Below are 11,742 nucleotides of genomic sequence, written 5' to 3'. Positions count from 1 at the left end.
TTCAAGAGTATTCAGAAAAAAAAATTTTTATTTTTTATTAAGACACGGTTGGACACAGTAGACACGCAGTGAATGTCGTATCCAAAATGTGTCCGACACGCGGACACCTCTTAATTGAGTATGTGGAGACTATGCCAATTGAGCTATAACTCGTTGGCTTCATAGTATATTACCCTTCTCAGATTTTTTGTTTTACATTCTCTTAAATCAATATTAAATTATTCGGAGAATATTGATATATATGCCAATTGTTAAAAGTTAGTAACTAGTAAATAATAATCATTTGACCGAGATGCCATTGATGGACAGTTTTTAAGTCAATTCAACAGAGTCAAGTCTATTATCTTCTGCTGCCAATAATTTTGTCCCATCAAATAATATCTTTTTGCAAATATATTCGATATCTTAAAAATGAGATAAAAAGGGTAGAGAATATCATAAGTTGTTATTATGTTATATCGATACAGATATAGATAGATGATATAATATTAATATTATTTATTTATATTTTGAAGGCATTTGCAGTTTGGGGGATATTGATTCGGGTGGGTAAAACCCGACTCATAATCAGGTCCATAAGTCGTGAAAAAAATATCTAACATTAAAAAAAAAAGAAAAAGAAAAGAAGAAAACATTCTCCTATTTAATTCTATATTTTTTTCCTTAATAAATGCGATGGAATTCTATTGGGTTAATGTTTGTTGTGGCTGTCCTGTGTGTGTTGGGAGTGTTTTCCGCCGAGTCTGAGATTTTGCTCTGTTTCTTCTATCTCTGTCGCTGTGGTTTTTCTTTTATGCCCAAAAACAGATTAAAAAAAAAAGCGGCAACAGTGGAAGAAGAAGAAGCAAAATTCAGAATCCGGTAGCAAAACAGAAACAACTGCAGTAACTGTTAACAAGCTTGAGTTGTGTTATGTGTGTGTTTGTGTTCTAGGTAAAAGAGTTGAGAGTTGAAGTCACTCCCTCGCTCGCACGCGTGGGAGTTGGAGAAGACTGAAGAGGGTTGAATCGGAATTGAAAAGAAAAAAGGAGCACCAGAATAATTTTCTTTGACAGACAGCGGAATCTTACAGAATCACACTACAGGATTTGTGGTTTTTGGTGCACTCACTCACTTTGCTCTTTCTCTTTCTATTTGTTCCTATTTCTTCTGCGTGCTTCGTGCGCTCTATTTAATATCTACTCCAGAGTTCTGAGCTTAACCCTCTTTTGCTTCTGCAGCACCACGCTTCACTTCTCTTCCTCCAAGTTTCGACCTTTTCGTTATCATTCTACCTGTTGAATCCGATTTTTAATTTTTATTTCCTTATCAAATTGAAGTTTTAGTTATTTAGGGGATATGGAGGGTGGGAATAGGGTTCCGGGGTCAGGGGAGGGTGACCCTTCTTACTGGCTGGACGCCTGTGAGGACATATCATGCGATTTCATTGATTTTGATGTGTCTTCAATTGTGTCTGAGCAGCCTGACAACGCTTCCAACCAGGATTTCTTTGGTGGGATTGATCGAATCCTTGATAGCATAAAGAATGGTGGTGGCCTCCCGCTTGATGCCGAATCCAATTCCAATGCTCCTGCTGAACCAGCTGCAGCAGCAGCACCACCACCACCACAACAACCATGGTTGCCTCATGATGCCCCTCCTTCTGCAGCAGCACACTCCAAGCTGCAGCACTCTCTGACTCCACTTCCTGCCTCCAATGGTTCCGCGAAGAATGAATTGGTTGCAGAGAAGCATGGTCGCACGGCAGATGCTTTTCAGCATCCACGGGCTGAAACTAACGGCTGCAATAAGTTGTTGAATGGTAATGATGAAGGGAGAGTTTTGGTTGGTTGTTTTGTGGAAAACGGAGGCCTGAGCAGAGGGCGCGATCAGTTGAGGGAATATGATGTTGATGGTGAAGAGAGATACTGCAAAAGGGCGAGGCTTGGCAACTATAAGAATGACAGACATTATTCTGGTAGAGTTAATTATCAATTCAAGGAGAAAGAGAGATGTTTTAATAGGAAGAGGCCTCGAGATAGTAGAGATGAGATTGATGTTAGGAGGGACAAAGATAGTAGCAGGAAAAAAGAACATTATGGCAATTGTGGCTGGAGAGATGTTAGAGATAGGGATTGGAGGGATAGAGAGCAGAGGGGTTACTGGGAGAGGGATAAATTGGGTTCTAATGACATGGTTTTTCGCATGGGCACTTGGGAAGCCGATAGGGATCGAGAAGAGAAAATGGCTAATGACACAAAACAGGAAAGCAATGGAAAGCTTGACAAGACATCTGAGGAGGCTAAGGAGAGGGTTCCTGAGGAGAAAGCTAGACAGTATCAATTGGATGTTCTTGAGCAGGCAAAGACGAAGAATACTATAGCTTTTCTTGAAACTGGAGCAGGGAAGACCCTCATTGCAGTTCTTCTCATCAAAAGTATACACGAGAGTTTGCAAAAGCAAAATAAGAAAATGCTTGCAGTATTTTTAGTTCCAAAAGTCCCACTTGTTTACCAGGTAATACAATTTTACAATTATATATTTATAAATGCTTCTGCTAAGAGACATTAATGATTTATCCAACGCAATGTAAAGTTGATGTAATTCTAATTCTTTGTCTGAAAACAGCAAGCTGAAGTAATTCGTGAGCGGACTGGCTATCAAGTGGGTCATTACTGTGGAGAAATGGGTCAGGATTTCTGGGATGCTCGAAGGTGGCAGCGTGAATTCGACACTAAACATGTATGCCTTTAAAACCTCTTTTCAAGATGAGTTGGGCTGTGCTTTCTGTTTCTTGATTTATTCTGAGTTTTATTTAAGATGTGTGTTTTCCTAAACATTTGACTTTTGATGTCTGATCATGATTTGTTCTCTTCATAGCTGTTGATACTTATCTAGTCCCTTATAGATATTGGCTACTGATTAAGTATAAAGTTGTTGGTTGTTTCAATTATTGTTGAATATCAGTTTTTCGTTTCTGGCTATGTATGCCTTGTTGTTGAAATGTAAAGAAAAACTTGCATAGATATTATAGTTATAGTCAAGCAGTCTTCATAGTGAATGGGGCATTGTTAGTTCCTACTTTTATAGAATTTTTTGTAACTTAGTATAGTCTGTATAAAGGAAAATTGTATAAATGGTTTGAGGTTTACCTTATTTTTATGTATAAAGTAGAAGTTAGAAGCGATGGTTGATGTTTGGATTTAAATCTAAGCGTAGTTCCATTAGTAGTATAGTGTATTGTGCATTTTTTTGTCAAATCATGTCAGCATGATATTGTTGATGGCTGTTGTTCCTCAACAATATGATTTCCGAATTCGTGGGGTTTTGGTATACCCAGAACTCTCATTCCATAGGTAAAAACTTGGAATTTGTAATCAGAGTGTACCTTTTGAAGTCATTGTAGCTGTTTTCCATAAGGTTCTTAATTTTTTCTTGGCCAGATTGTGATAGCTGAGAATTTTCAACTGTCTGTTCTTGTTTTAGGTCTTAGTCATGACAGCTCAAATTCTTCTGAACATCTTGAGGCATAGCATCATTAAAATGGAAGCAATCAATCTCCTAATTCTTGATGAGTGCCATCATGCTGTTAAGAAACATCCATATTCGCTGGTGATGTCTGAGTTCTACCACACAACTCCTAAAGAGAACAGGCCATCTGTATTTGGAATGACTGCTTCTCCTGTAAACTTGAAGGGTATTTATTCAAATTCTCAACTTAATATTGGATCCTGTACTCTGTTCATAACTTTTTTAAGCCATGGTTTAGGTTTACCCAAGGATTGTTAAGTGTCATATTTTCCTTGTTTTAATTTTAAATCTCTTCATGTTTATCGTATATTCAGGAGTCTCCAGCCAAGTAGATTGTGCAATAAAAATTCGAAATCTTGAGAGCAAGCTGGATTCAATAGTTTGTACCATTAAAGATCGCAAGGAGCTGGAGAGACATGTGCCCATGCCCTCTGAAGTTGTGGTGGAGTATGACAAAGCCGGCAGTTTATGTTATCTACATGAGCAAATAAAGCAGATGGAGGTTGAAGTTGAAGAAGCTGCAAAATCGAGTTCAAGGAGAAGCAAATGGCAGTTTATGGGAGCTAGAGATGCTGGCGCAAAGGAGGAGCTGCGACAAGTATATGGTGTTTCTGAGAGAACAGAAAGTGATGGAGCTGCAAACCTAATTCAGAAGTTGAGAGCTATCAATTATGCACTTGGTGAACTGGGGCAGTGGTGTGCATTTAAGGTATGTACTATTTCATGGAGAATGAGGATGATGAGTATCTTGGCTAACTTTATAATCCCTTTCTCTCTTCTATGTACAGGTTGCACAATCTTTTCTAGCAGCTTTGCAGAATGATGAAAGGGCTAACTACCAACTAGATGTCAAGTTTCAGGAATCTTATCTTAGCAAAGTTGTCTCTCTTCTGAAATGTCAGTTGTCAGAGGGTGCAGTTTCTGACAAACATGCTGAAGTTGATGACTCAAAGCATGAAACAACTTGCAATGGGACTGAACCTGAAGAGATTGAGGAAGGAGAACTTCCAGACAGTCATGGTGAGCCTGGATGATCTCACTTTTTTATTATTAGCAAACCTGGCCCTGACTAATATATCTGATTATTAGCGTTATGTTGTGGTTATCCGAATCTGTATATTATCTGAATAAAATGTAAATTTTAAGTTTGTTCCGGTAACTCTTCAGAGCATGTAGGAATTTGAAGGAGTCAGGTTTTGGGAAAAATATATTTTTTTGCGAAAGGGAAATCACTGTTTCGCAATTCACTTGGGCACATATATTCTGGGTTTGATGGTACAGATTGGTTTTAATGAGACAAAAAGGTGTTACAGCTATGTATTGCTTTGTGCATAAGAGTTTCATATTGTCTAAGCCTAACATATGCACTGAGATTGTGATTTTTGCCATTCCATACCGTGTTCTTTGTCAACATCATGGTCTTTCCTCCAAATGTCTAATTTTTGTCTCCCTTTCTAACGCTATTGAAGTACCAATGGTTGAGAATTGAGATTGAAAGTAGTTTTCCGTTTTATTTATTCTAACATTCTTTTGTAGTTGTCTCTGGTGGGGAGCATGTGGATGTCATAATAGGAGCAGCTGTGGCTGATGGAAAGGTGACCCCCAAGGTGCAGGCACTCATCAAAATACTACTGAAGTATCAGAACACAGAAGACTTCCGTGCAATCATCTTTGTTGAGCGTGTTGTGTCTGCATTAGTTCTACCCAAGGTTATACATATGCATTATTTGCATAGTTCCTTTTGGTTGATTCTGCTGTGTGTTCAAGATCTATAAGCCCACTGTTCACCAATCTTGTAGGTCTTTGCAGAGCTCCCATCTCTTAGTTTTGTGAAATGTGCAAGCTTGATTGGTCACAACAATAGTCAGGAAATGCGGACCTACCAAATGCAGGATACAATTGCCAAGTTCCGTGATGGGAGGGTGAGATCTATTTCTTAGTCACACTTCTCCATTATCAGTTACCTGGGAGGGAAATAATACTTTGGTTCTCCCAATCTAACCTTAGGATTCATTTGTAGGTTACATTGTTAGTTGCTACTAGTGTTGCTGAAGAAGGGCTTGATATCCGGCAATGCAATGTCGTTATTCGCTTTGACCTTGCAAAGACTGTTCTGGCATACATTCAATCTAGGGGTCGTGCTAGAAAGCCTGGGTCTGATTACATCCTGATGGTTGAGAGGTACTGATTATGTCCTTGTTAAGTATTGATATATTCCTTTGTTGATCAAAATGCATTTCTAGGTTGTTGCAATCCTGAGAGGATTTTGATCCTCTGAGAGAACTACTATGTTTGGCCTCTTGCACTGGCAGAACTGGAGTCATATTGTCTTTTCTTTTCTTTTGTTTTTTGGTCTGGGGATCATGGTTGAGGTAATTGTTTGAGATGTAACGGTTTCATGGATGATCATTGAATAAAAAGAATTTCAGGGGAACCTGCCAACCCTACCCTTTTGAAGATCTGCCAGTGCCCATCTGGGTTTATTTTCTTCCTTGAATGATCTGTTCGCTGATTCGCATCTATTTAAGTCAATTACTTGCTTTAATGGAATTGAAGTGTTTTTTTTTTTTTTGGGTGAAAGCATCAAAATCCCTCCTTCAATGTATCTTAATCAGCATTGTTTGACTGCTTTACTTTTCATAGCATGGTTTTGCATTATAATGGATGCTAAGTAACCAAAATATCTTACTACCATATGTGTGTCATTCTGTTTTTGTGATTTGCGTTGTATACAGGGGAAATTTGTCACATGAAGCATTCCTTAGGAATGCAAGAAACAGCGAGGAGACCTTACGCAAAGAAGCAATAGAGAGAACAGACCTTAGTCATCTGAAAGACACTTCAAGATTGATTTCAGTAGATACCCGACCGGGAACAGTTTACCAGGTCAAGTCAACCGGGGCAGTTGTGAGCTTAAATTCTGCTGTAGGTCTTATCCACTTCTACTGTTCCCAACTACCAAGCGACAGGTGCTACATTTTTGCTCGAGAGTATAGCTTCATTTGCAGTTTCTTTATTCTTGTCCTTTCAATTATAACTTGGGTTCTTTCCATCTGTTATCCAGGTATTCAATTCTTCGCCCTGAGTTTATCATGGAGAAGCATGAAAAACCAGGATGTCCCACTGAATATTCTTGCAAGCTTCAACTACCTTGTAATGCACCATTTGAAAATCTTGAGGGTCCTATCTGCAGTTCAATGCGTCTGGCACAACAGGCATGCAATCATTATTATAGATTTGATTAACTATGAGCATCTTCAGACAAGAAGCATTGCTTAATTAATTGTTGTTTTGTAGGCTGTTTGTCTGGCTGCTTGCAAGAAATTGCATGAGATGGGAGCATTCACTGACATGCTATTGCCGGACAAAGGAAGTGGGGGAGAAAGAGAAAAGGCTGAGCAAAATGATGAAGGGGATCCACTTCCAGGGACTGCTAGACACAGGGAGTTCTATCCTGAAGGTGTGGCTGACACACTGAAGGTTGGTTCATTCTCTAAGCCATATGGTCTAAGTTTCTGAGTGGGTTTTGGACTTTTGGTATATAGCTGGCATGAAAATACTGCCATTTTTGGTCTGCTAAGAAAGCATAGGTATCAATGCTCTGATCTTGAAGATTCTGGAGATAGATTATTGATGGAGTAGAGAGGACAAAAATTAGACTTGTGCAATCTTTAACATTTTTACATCTAAAAAACAACACCTATACTTCTATGGGAATAAAAATAGACCAAAAGATCAAGTATAAATGTACTATAAAGTACATAAGCTTTCTCTTATGCCTCTAGTTAAAAGTAGGTTTTGTTCTTATCTTGGGTTTATTCACCTGCCCTAAAATATCCATTATTGCTTAGTGTTATCTTCGATTTCAGGGAGAATGGATCTTATCTGGAAAAGATGCTTACAACAATTCCAAATTGTTTCATCTTTATATGTATTCCGTGGAGTGCGAAAATGTAGGAATTTCAAAGGATCCGTTCTTAACTCAAGTTTCAGATTTTGCAGTACTTTTTGGCAATGAGCTGGATGCAGAGGTAGTAATTTCTGTTTGTGCTACTGCTTCTAGTTTATAGTTGACTATTCATTTGCTCCCCCTGATTATTTCTCTTTGTAGGTGTTATCGATGTCAATGGATCTATTTATCGCTCGAACTGTGACTACAAAGGCATCTCTTGTCTTTAGAGGGTCAATAGATATCAGTGAGAGTCAGGTTTACTAATTAACTATTATCTATATTTATTTCAGATGTTTGTAACTGAAAAAAAAAAAAGTTCCTGATGCTGGAATGATACGTATATTTGACATGCAGTTGGCGACCTTGAAAAGCTTTCATGTAAGGTTAATGAGCATTGTCTTGGATGTGGATGTTGAACCTTCTACCACTCCTTGGGATCCCGCAAAAGCATATTTATTTGTCCCAATGATTAGCGATAAGTCTGTAGATCCTGTGAAACAAATTGATTGGTTTCTGGTCGAGACAATAATTGGATCGGATGCATGGAAAAATCCCCTCCAGAAGGCTCGGCCAGATGTTTACCTTGGTACTAATGAGAGAACTTTAGGTGGAGACAGAAGGGAGTATGGATTTGGAAAATTGCGTCATGGCATGGTGTTTGGGCAAAAAGCACATCCAACCTATGGAATCAGAGGAGCTGTAGCCCAGTTTGATGTGGTAAAAGCTTCAGGATTGGTTCCTAACAGAGATGCCATGCAAACACAAAAACATATCAGTTTGACGACCAAAGGAAAATTGATGATGGCGGATACTTGTACTAACGCAGAGGATCTGGTTGGGAAAATTGTAACTGCTGCACACTCTGGGAAGAGGTTTTATGTTGATTCAATACGTTATGATATGTCTGCAGAGAACTCTTTCCCTAGGAAAGAAGGTTATCTTGGTCCTCTCGAGTACAGTTCATATGCTGATTATTACAAGCAAAAGTATGATGAGCATTCTCTTTTAGTTTATAATATTTTCTAAGATGTTTACCATTTTGATTTGAAGATACTTTTTCCGTCAAAACAAGCCTCCCACTTCACCATCTTTTAACCTTTTCTTTTGATAACTTGATTGCCAATGTGCACCACGAATGTTGTCTGGGAAGAGCAAGGAGCTAATCTTGATCTGTGAAGGAAACTTCTATTGCCACCTTTAAAATGTGAGGGACTTACCAACAATATCCCACGGAAGGTGCCAATAGTTTGTTGATCCTTCCAGATCAGAGAAACTTTGTCTCCTCCTGTACAACAGAGGGTGCATGTGGCTACTTGTTATTTTGTTGATTTATTGTAGGTATGGGGTTGATTTGATTTACAAGCAACAACCGCTTATAAGAGGGCGTGGTGTGTCATACTGTAAGAATCTTCTTTCCCCTCGATTCGAACACAGTGAAGGTGCGTTTTGATGATTTCTATCCTCAAATTATTTTGTTCTTCAAATTTATAGATTTTTCATCGATTGGAAATGTCACATGTCATTATTGTAGCACATGAAGGAGAATCTGAAGAATCTCATGACAAAACATATTACGTGTTCCTTCCTCCTGAACTATGCCTAGTACACCCTCTTCCTGGATCACTTGTTCGGGGTGCCCAGAGATTGCCTTCAATCATGAGGAGGGTTGAAAGTATGCTACTTGCAGTTCAGCTTAGGAATATGATAAATTATCCTGTGCAGGCTTTGAAGGTATCTTCTCAGCTCAAGATAGTTAGCTTTTAGTGCTAGATTTTGTTGTTAACCCCATGTGTTCTACTTCTACATGAACAGATCTTGGAGGCCTTGACTGCTGCATCTTGTCAGGAGACATTCTGCTATGAAAGGGCAGAGCTTCTTGGAGATGCTTACCTGAAATGGGTCGTTAGTCGATTTCTTTTCCTAAAATACCCGCAGAAACATGAGGGCCAACTTACTAGGATGAGGCAACAAATGGTCAGCAACATGGTTTTATATCAGTATGCATTAAGTAAAGGCCTTCAATCATATATTCAAGCAGATCGCTTTGCCCCATCAAGATGGGCGGCTCCTGGGGTACTGCCTGTCTTCGATGAGGATACCAAGGATGGAGAGTCAACTTTATTTGACCAGGATACATCCATTTCTAACACTGAGAGAATGGATTGTCACACTGATGAATATGAAGATGAGCTGGAAGATGGTGAGCTTGAGAGTGATTCAAGTTCTTACAGGGTACTGTCCAGCAAGACACTTGCTGATGTTGTGGAAGCACTCATTGGTGTATATTATGTCCAAGGAGGTAAGAGTGCCGCTAACCACCTTATGAACTGGATTGGCATTCAGATAGAGTTTGATCCTGATGAGATGGACTGTGCAAGAAAGCCTTTCAATGTTCCAGAGAGCATACTTAGGAGTGTTGATTTTGATGCTTTAGAAGGTGCTTTGAATATGAAGTTTAAAGACAGGGGGCTTCTGGTAGAAGCCATTACTCATGCGTCCAGACCATCATCAGGAGTATCCTGTTATCAGCGGTTGGAATTTGTTGGTGATGCAGTTTTGGACCATCTTATTACCAGGCATTTGTTTTTCACTTACACAAATTTGCCACCGGGACGATTGACTGACCTTCGGGCTGCTGCTGTAAATAATGAAAATTTTGCTCGTGTTGCAGTTAAACACAATCTTCATGTGCATCTCCGACATGGGTCTAGTGCCTTAGAAAAGCAGGTCTTCTTTCTGAGGCCTTTCAGATTATTGCTTGTAGACAGATCTTATAACCTGTGCCTATTCTCCCAATCTCTGCTGACGACGTAATTTTGTTGTGTGCAGATCAAAGAATTTGTCAAGGAAGTTCAGGATGAATTGTCAAAGCCGGGATTTAACTCCTTTGGCCTGGGAGACTGCAAAGCTCCCAAGGTCCTTGGTGACATTGTTGAATCTATTGCTGGCTCCATTTTTCTTGATAGTGGAAGGGATACTACTATCGTTTGGAAGGTTGGCATCCACCTTTCAAACCTACATGGCTTGGCAATTTTTTCCCCATGTTTTGCCAAAATGGAAGTATAAAAATAAAAATTGATGGAGTTTTCTGATCTTCCCAGGTTTTTCAGCCTCTATTGCATCCCATGGTTACACCAGAGACTCTGCCAATGCATCCTGTGCGTGAGCTGCAAGAGCGATGCCAGCAGCAGGCCGAAGGCTTAGAATACAGAGCAAGTCGTGTTGGCAATCTGGCCACTGTTGAAGTATTCATTGATGGCGTGCAAGTTGGGGCCGCTCAAAATCCACAAAAGAAAATGGCTCAGAAATTAGCTGCCAGAAATGCCCTAGCTGCTTTGAAAGAAAAGGAGGTGGCAAAGAATCAGAAGAATGATGAAAATGGGAAAAAGAATGGAAACCAAACATTTACCAGACAAACATTAAACGATATTTGTTTGCGAAGAAATTGGCCTATGCCATTCTATCGGTATGTTAGTTACTTATGTTTTTTTGTGTTGTATGGATCCCAACAAGAGCCAACTCTGGAACTTTGATAATAGGATAACTTTTTTCACTTAAAACATGCAGATGTGTGAATGAGGGCGGTCCAGCACATGCGAAGCGTTTCACATTTGCGGTGCGCGTCAATACTACTGATAGAGGATGGACAGATGAATGTGTTGGAGAGCCAATGCCCAGTGTCAAGAAGGCCAAAGACTCTGCTGCTGTTCTTCTCTTAGAACTACTAAATAAATTATACTCATGAAAGATGGAGTGAGTGGTTATTCTCATTCTATTTTTTCTAAACATTCAACAATTCTTATATACCATGTTTCAGTGAATACTTGAATAAATAAACAGCAGCAAAATCTCTGATTCCGCTGATAAAAGTACACAAGAGATGATAGTATGTATGACCCTCAAGTCCTCAACTCTTCTAAGTTATGATTAATGTTTATGAGCACTTACCAAGGCCAGTCTTTCCAGCAGAGGATGGGAAACAGCCAACTTTGTAGTCTTTGATTGTTTTTTAGAGCTCATATTATAGGTAACCTGTTGACACTGTCACTGAAAATGATAGTATTATTTATACTTCTATCAACTAAATTGCCCACATCTTAATCCAATAACAAATTGTTAGTGATATTTGTACAAACTTATACATGCTCACTCCTGAAACACTTCATGCAAATTTTGGATGACACTTACTATGCGTTTGGATGGGAGTAAAACACAGGTGAAAATTTTATAGAAGAGCTTTATGTGTGTTCACTTTATGATTGTAACAGTTATAGCTTATT

At 39.1% G+C, this 11,742-nt stretch overlaps 1 protein-coding gene across 2 annotated transcripts; it reads left to right on the top strand.

Moving 5' to 3' along the window:
- The first annotated feature begins 608 nt into the window (after nucleotides 1-608).
- LOC112758581 (endoribonuclease Dicer homolog 1) lies at nucleotides 609-11,695 on the top strand. Of its 2 annotated transcripts, XM_025807289.3 has the most exons (21): nucleotides 609-1,100; nucleotides 1,221-2,496; nucleotides 2,608-2,721; nucleotides 3,466-3,676; nucleotides 3,825-4,219; nucleotides 4,299-4,530; nucleotides 5,047-5,219; nucleotides 5,310-5,432; nucleotides 5,531-5,691; nucleotides 6,246-6,479; nucleotides 6,575-6,725; nucleotides 6,808-6,990; nucleotides 7,380-7,541; nucleotides 7,622-7,717; nucleotides 7,817-8,448; nucleotides 8,801-8,901; nucleotides 8,994-9,193; nucleotides 9,275-10,189; nucleotides 10,292-10,456; nucleotides 10,564-10,928; nucleotides 11,030-11,695. In XM_025807289.3, the coding sequence occupies exons 2-21, from the start codon at nucleotides 1,339-1,341 to the stop codon at nucleotides 11,205-11,207; spliced, it is 5,949 nt and encodes a 1,982-aa protein (XP_025663074.1). In that variant the 5' UTR covers nucleotides 609-1,100; nucleotides 1,221-1,338; the 3' UTR covers nucleotides 11,208-11,695. The 2 variants fall into 2 exon arrangements, with proteins under 2 accessions (XP_025663074.1, XP_029149446.1); XM_029293613.2 differs by having other exon boundaries at nucleotides 622-2,496.
- The last annotated feature ends 47 nt before the right edge of the window (nucleotides 11,696-11,742 follow it).

The sequence above is a fragment of the Arachis hypogaea genome, chromosome 16, assembly GCF_003086295.3.
Source record: "Arachis hypogaea cultivar Tifrunner chromosome 16, arahy.Tifrunner.gnm2.J5K5, whole genome shotgun sequence".
Taxonomy (NCBI): domain Eukaryota; kingdom Viridiplantae; phylum Streptophyta; class Magnoliopsida; order Fabales; family Fabaceae; genus Arachis; species Arachis hypogaea.
This window is presented reverse-complemented; position numbering and strand designations above follow the sequence as displayed.

Coding starts and splice junctions, on each gene's coding strand:
- LOC112758581 (XM_025807289.3), top strand. CDS start 1,339: ATGGAGGGTGGGAATAGGGTTCCGGGGTCAGGGGAGGGTGACCCTTCT. Junction 2,722..3,465: donor GTGAATTCGACACTAAACAT/GTATGCCTTTAA, acceptor TTCTTGTTTTAG/GTCTTAGTCATGACAGCTCA. Junction 4,531..5,046: donor AGAACTTCCAGACAGTCATG/GTGAGCCTGGAT, acceptor ATTCTTTTGTAG/TTGTCTCTGGTGGGGAGCAT.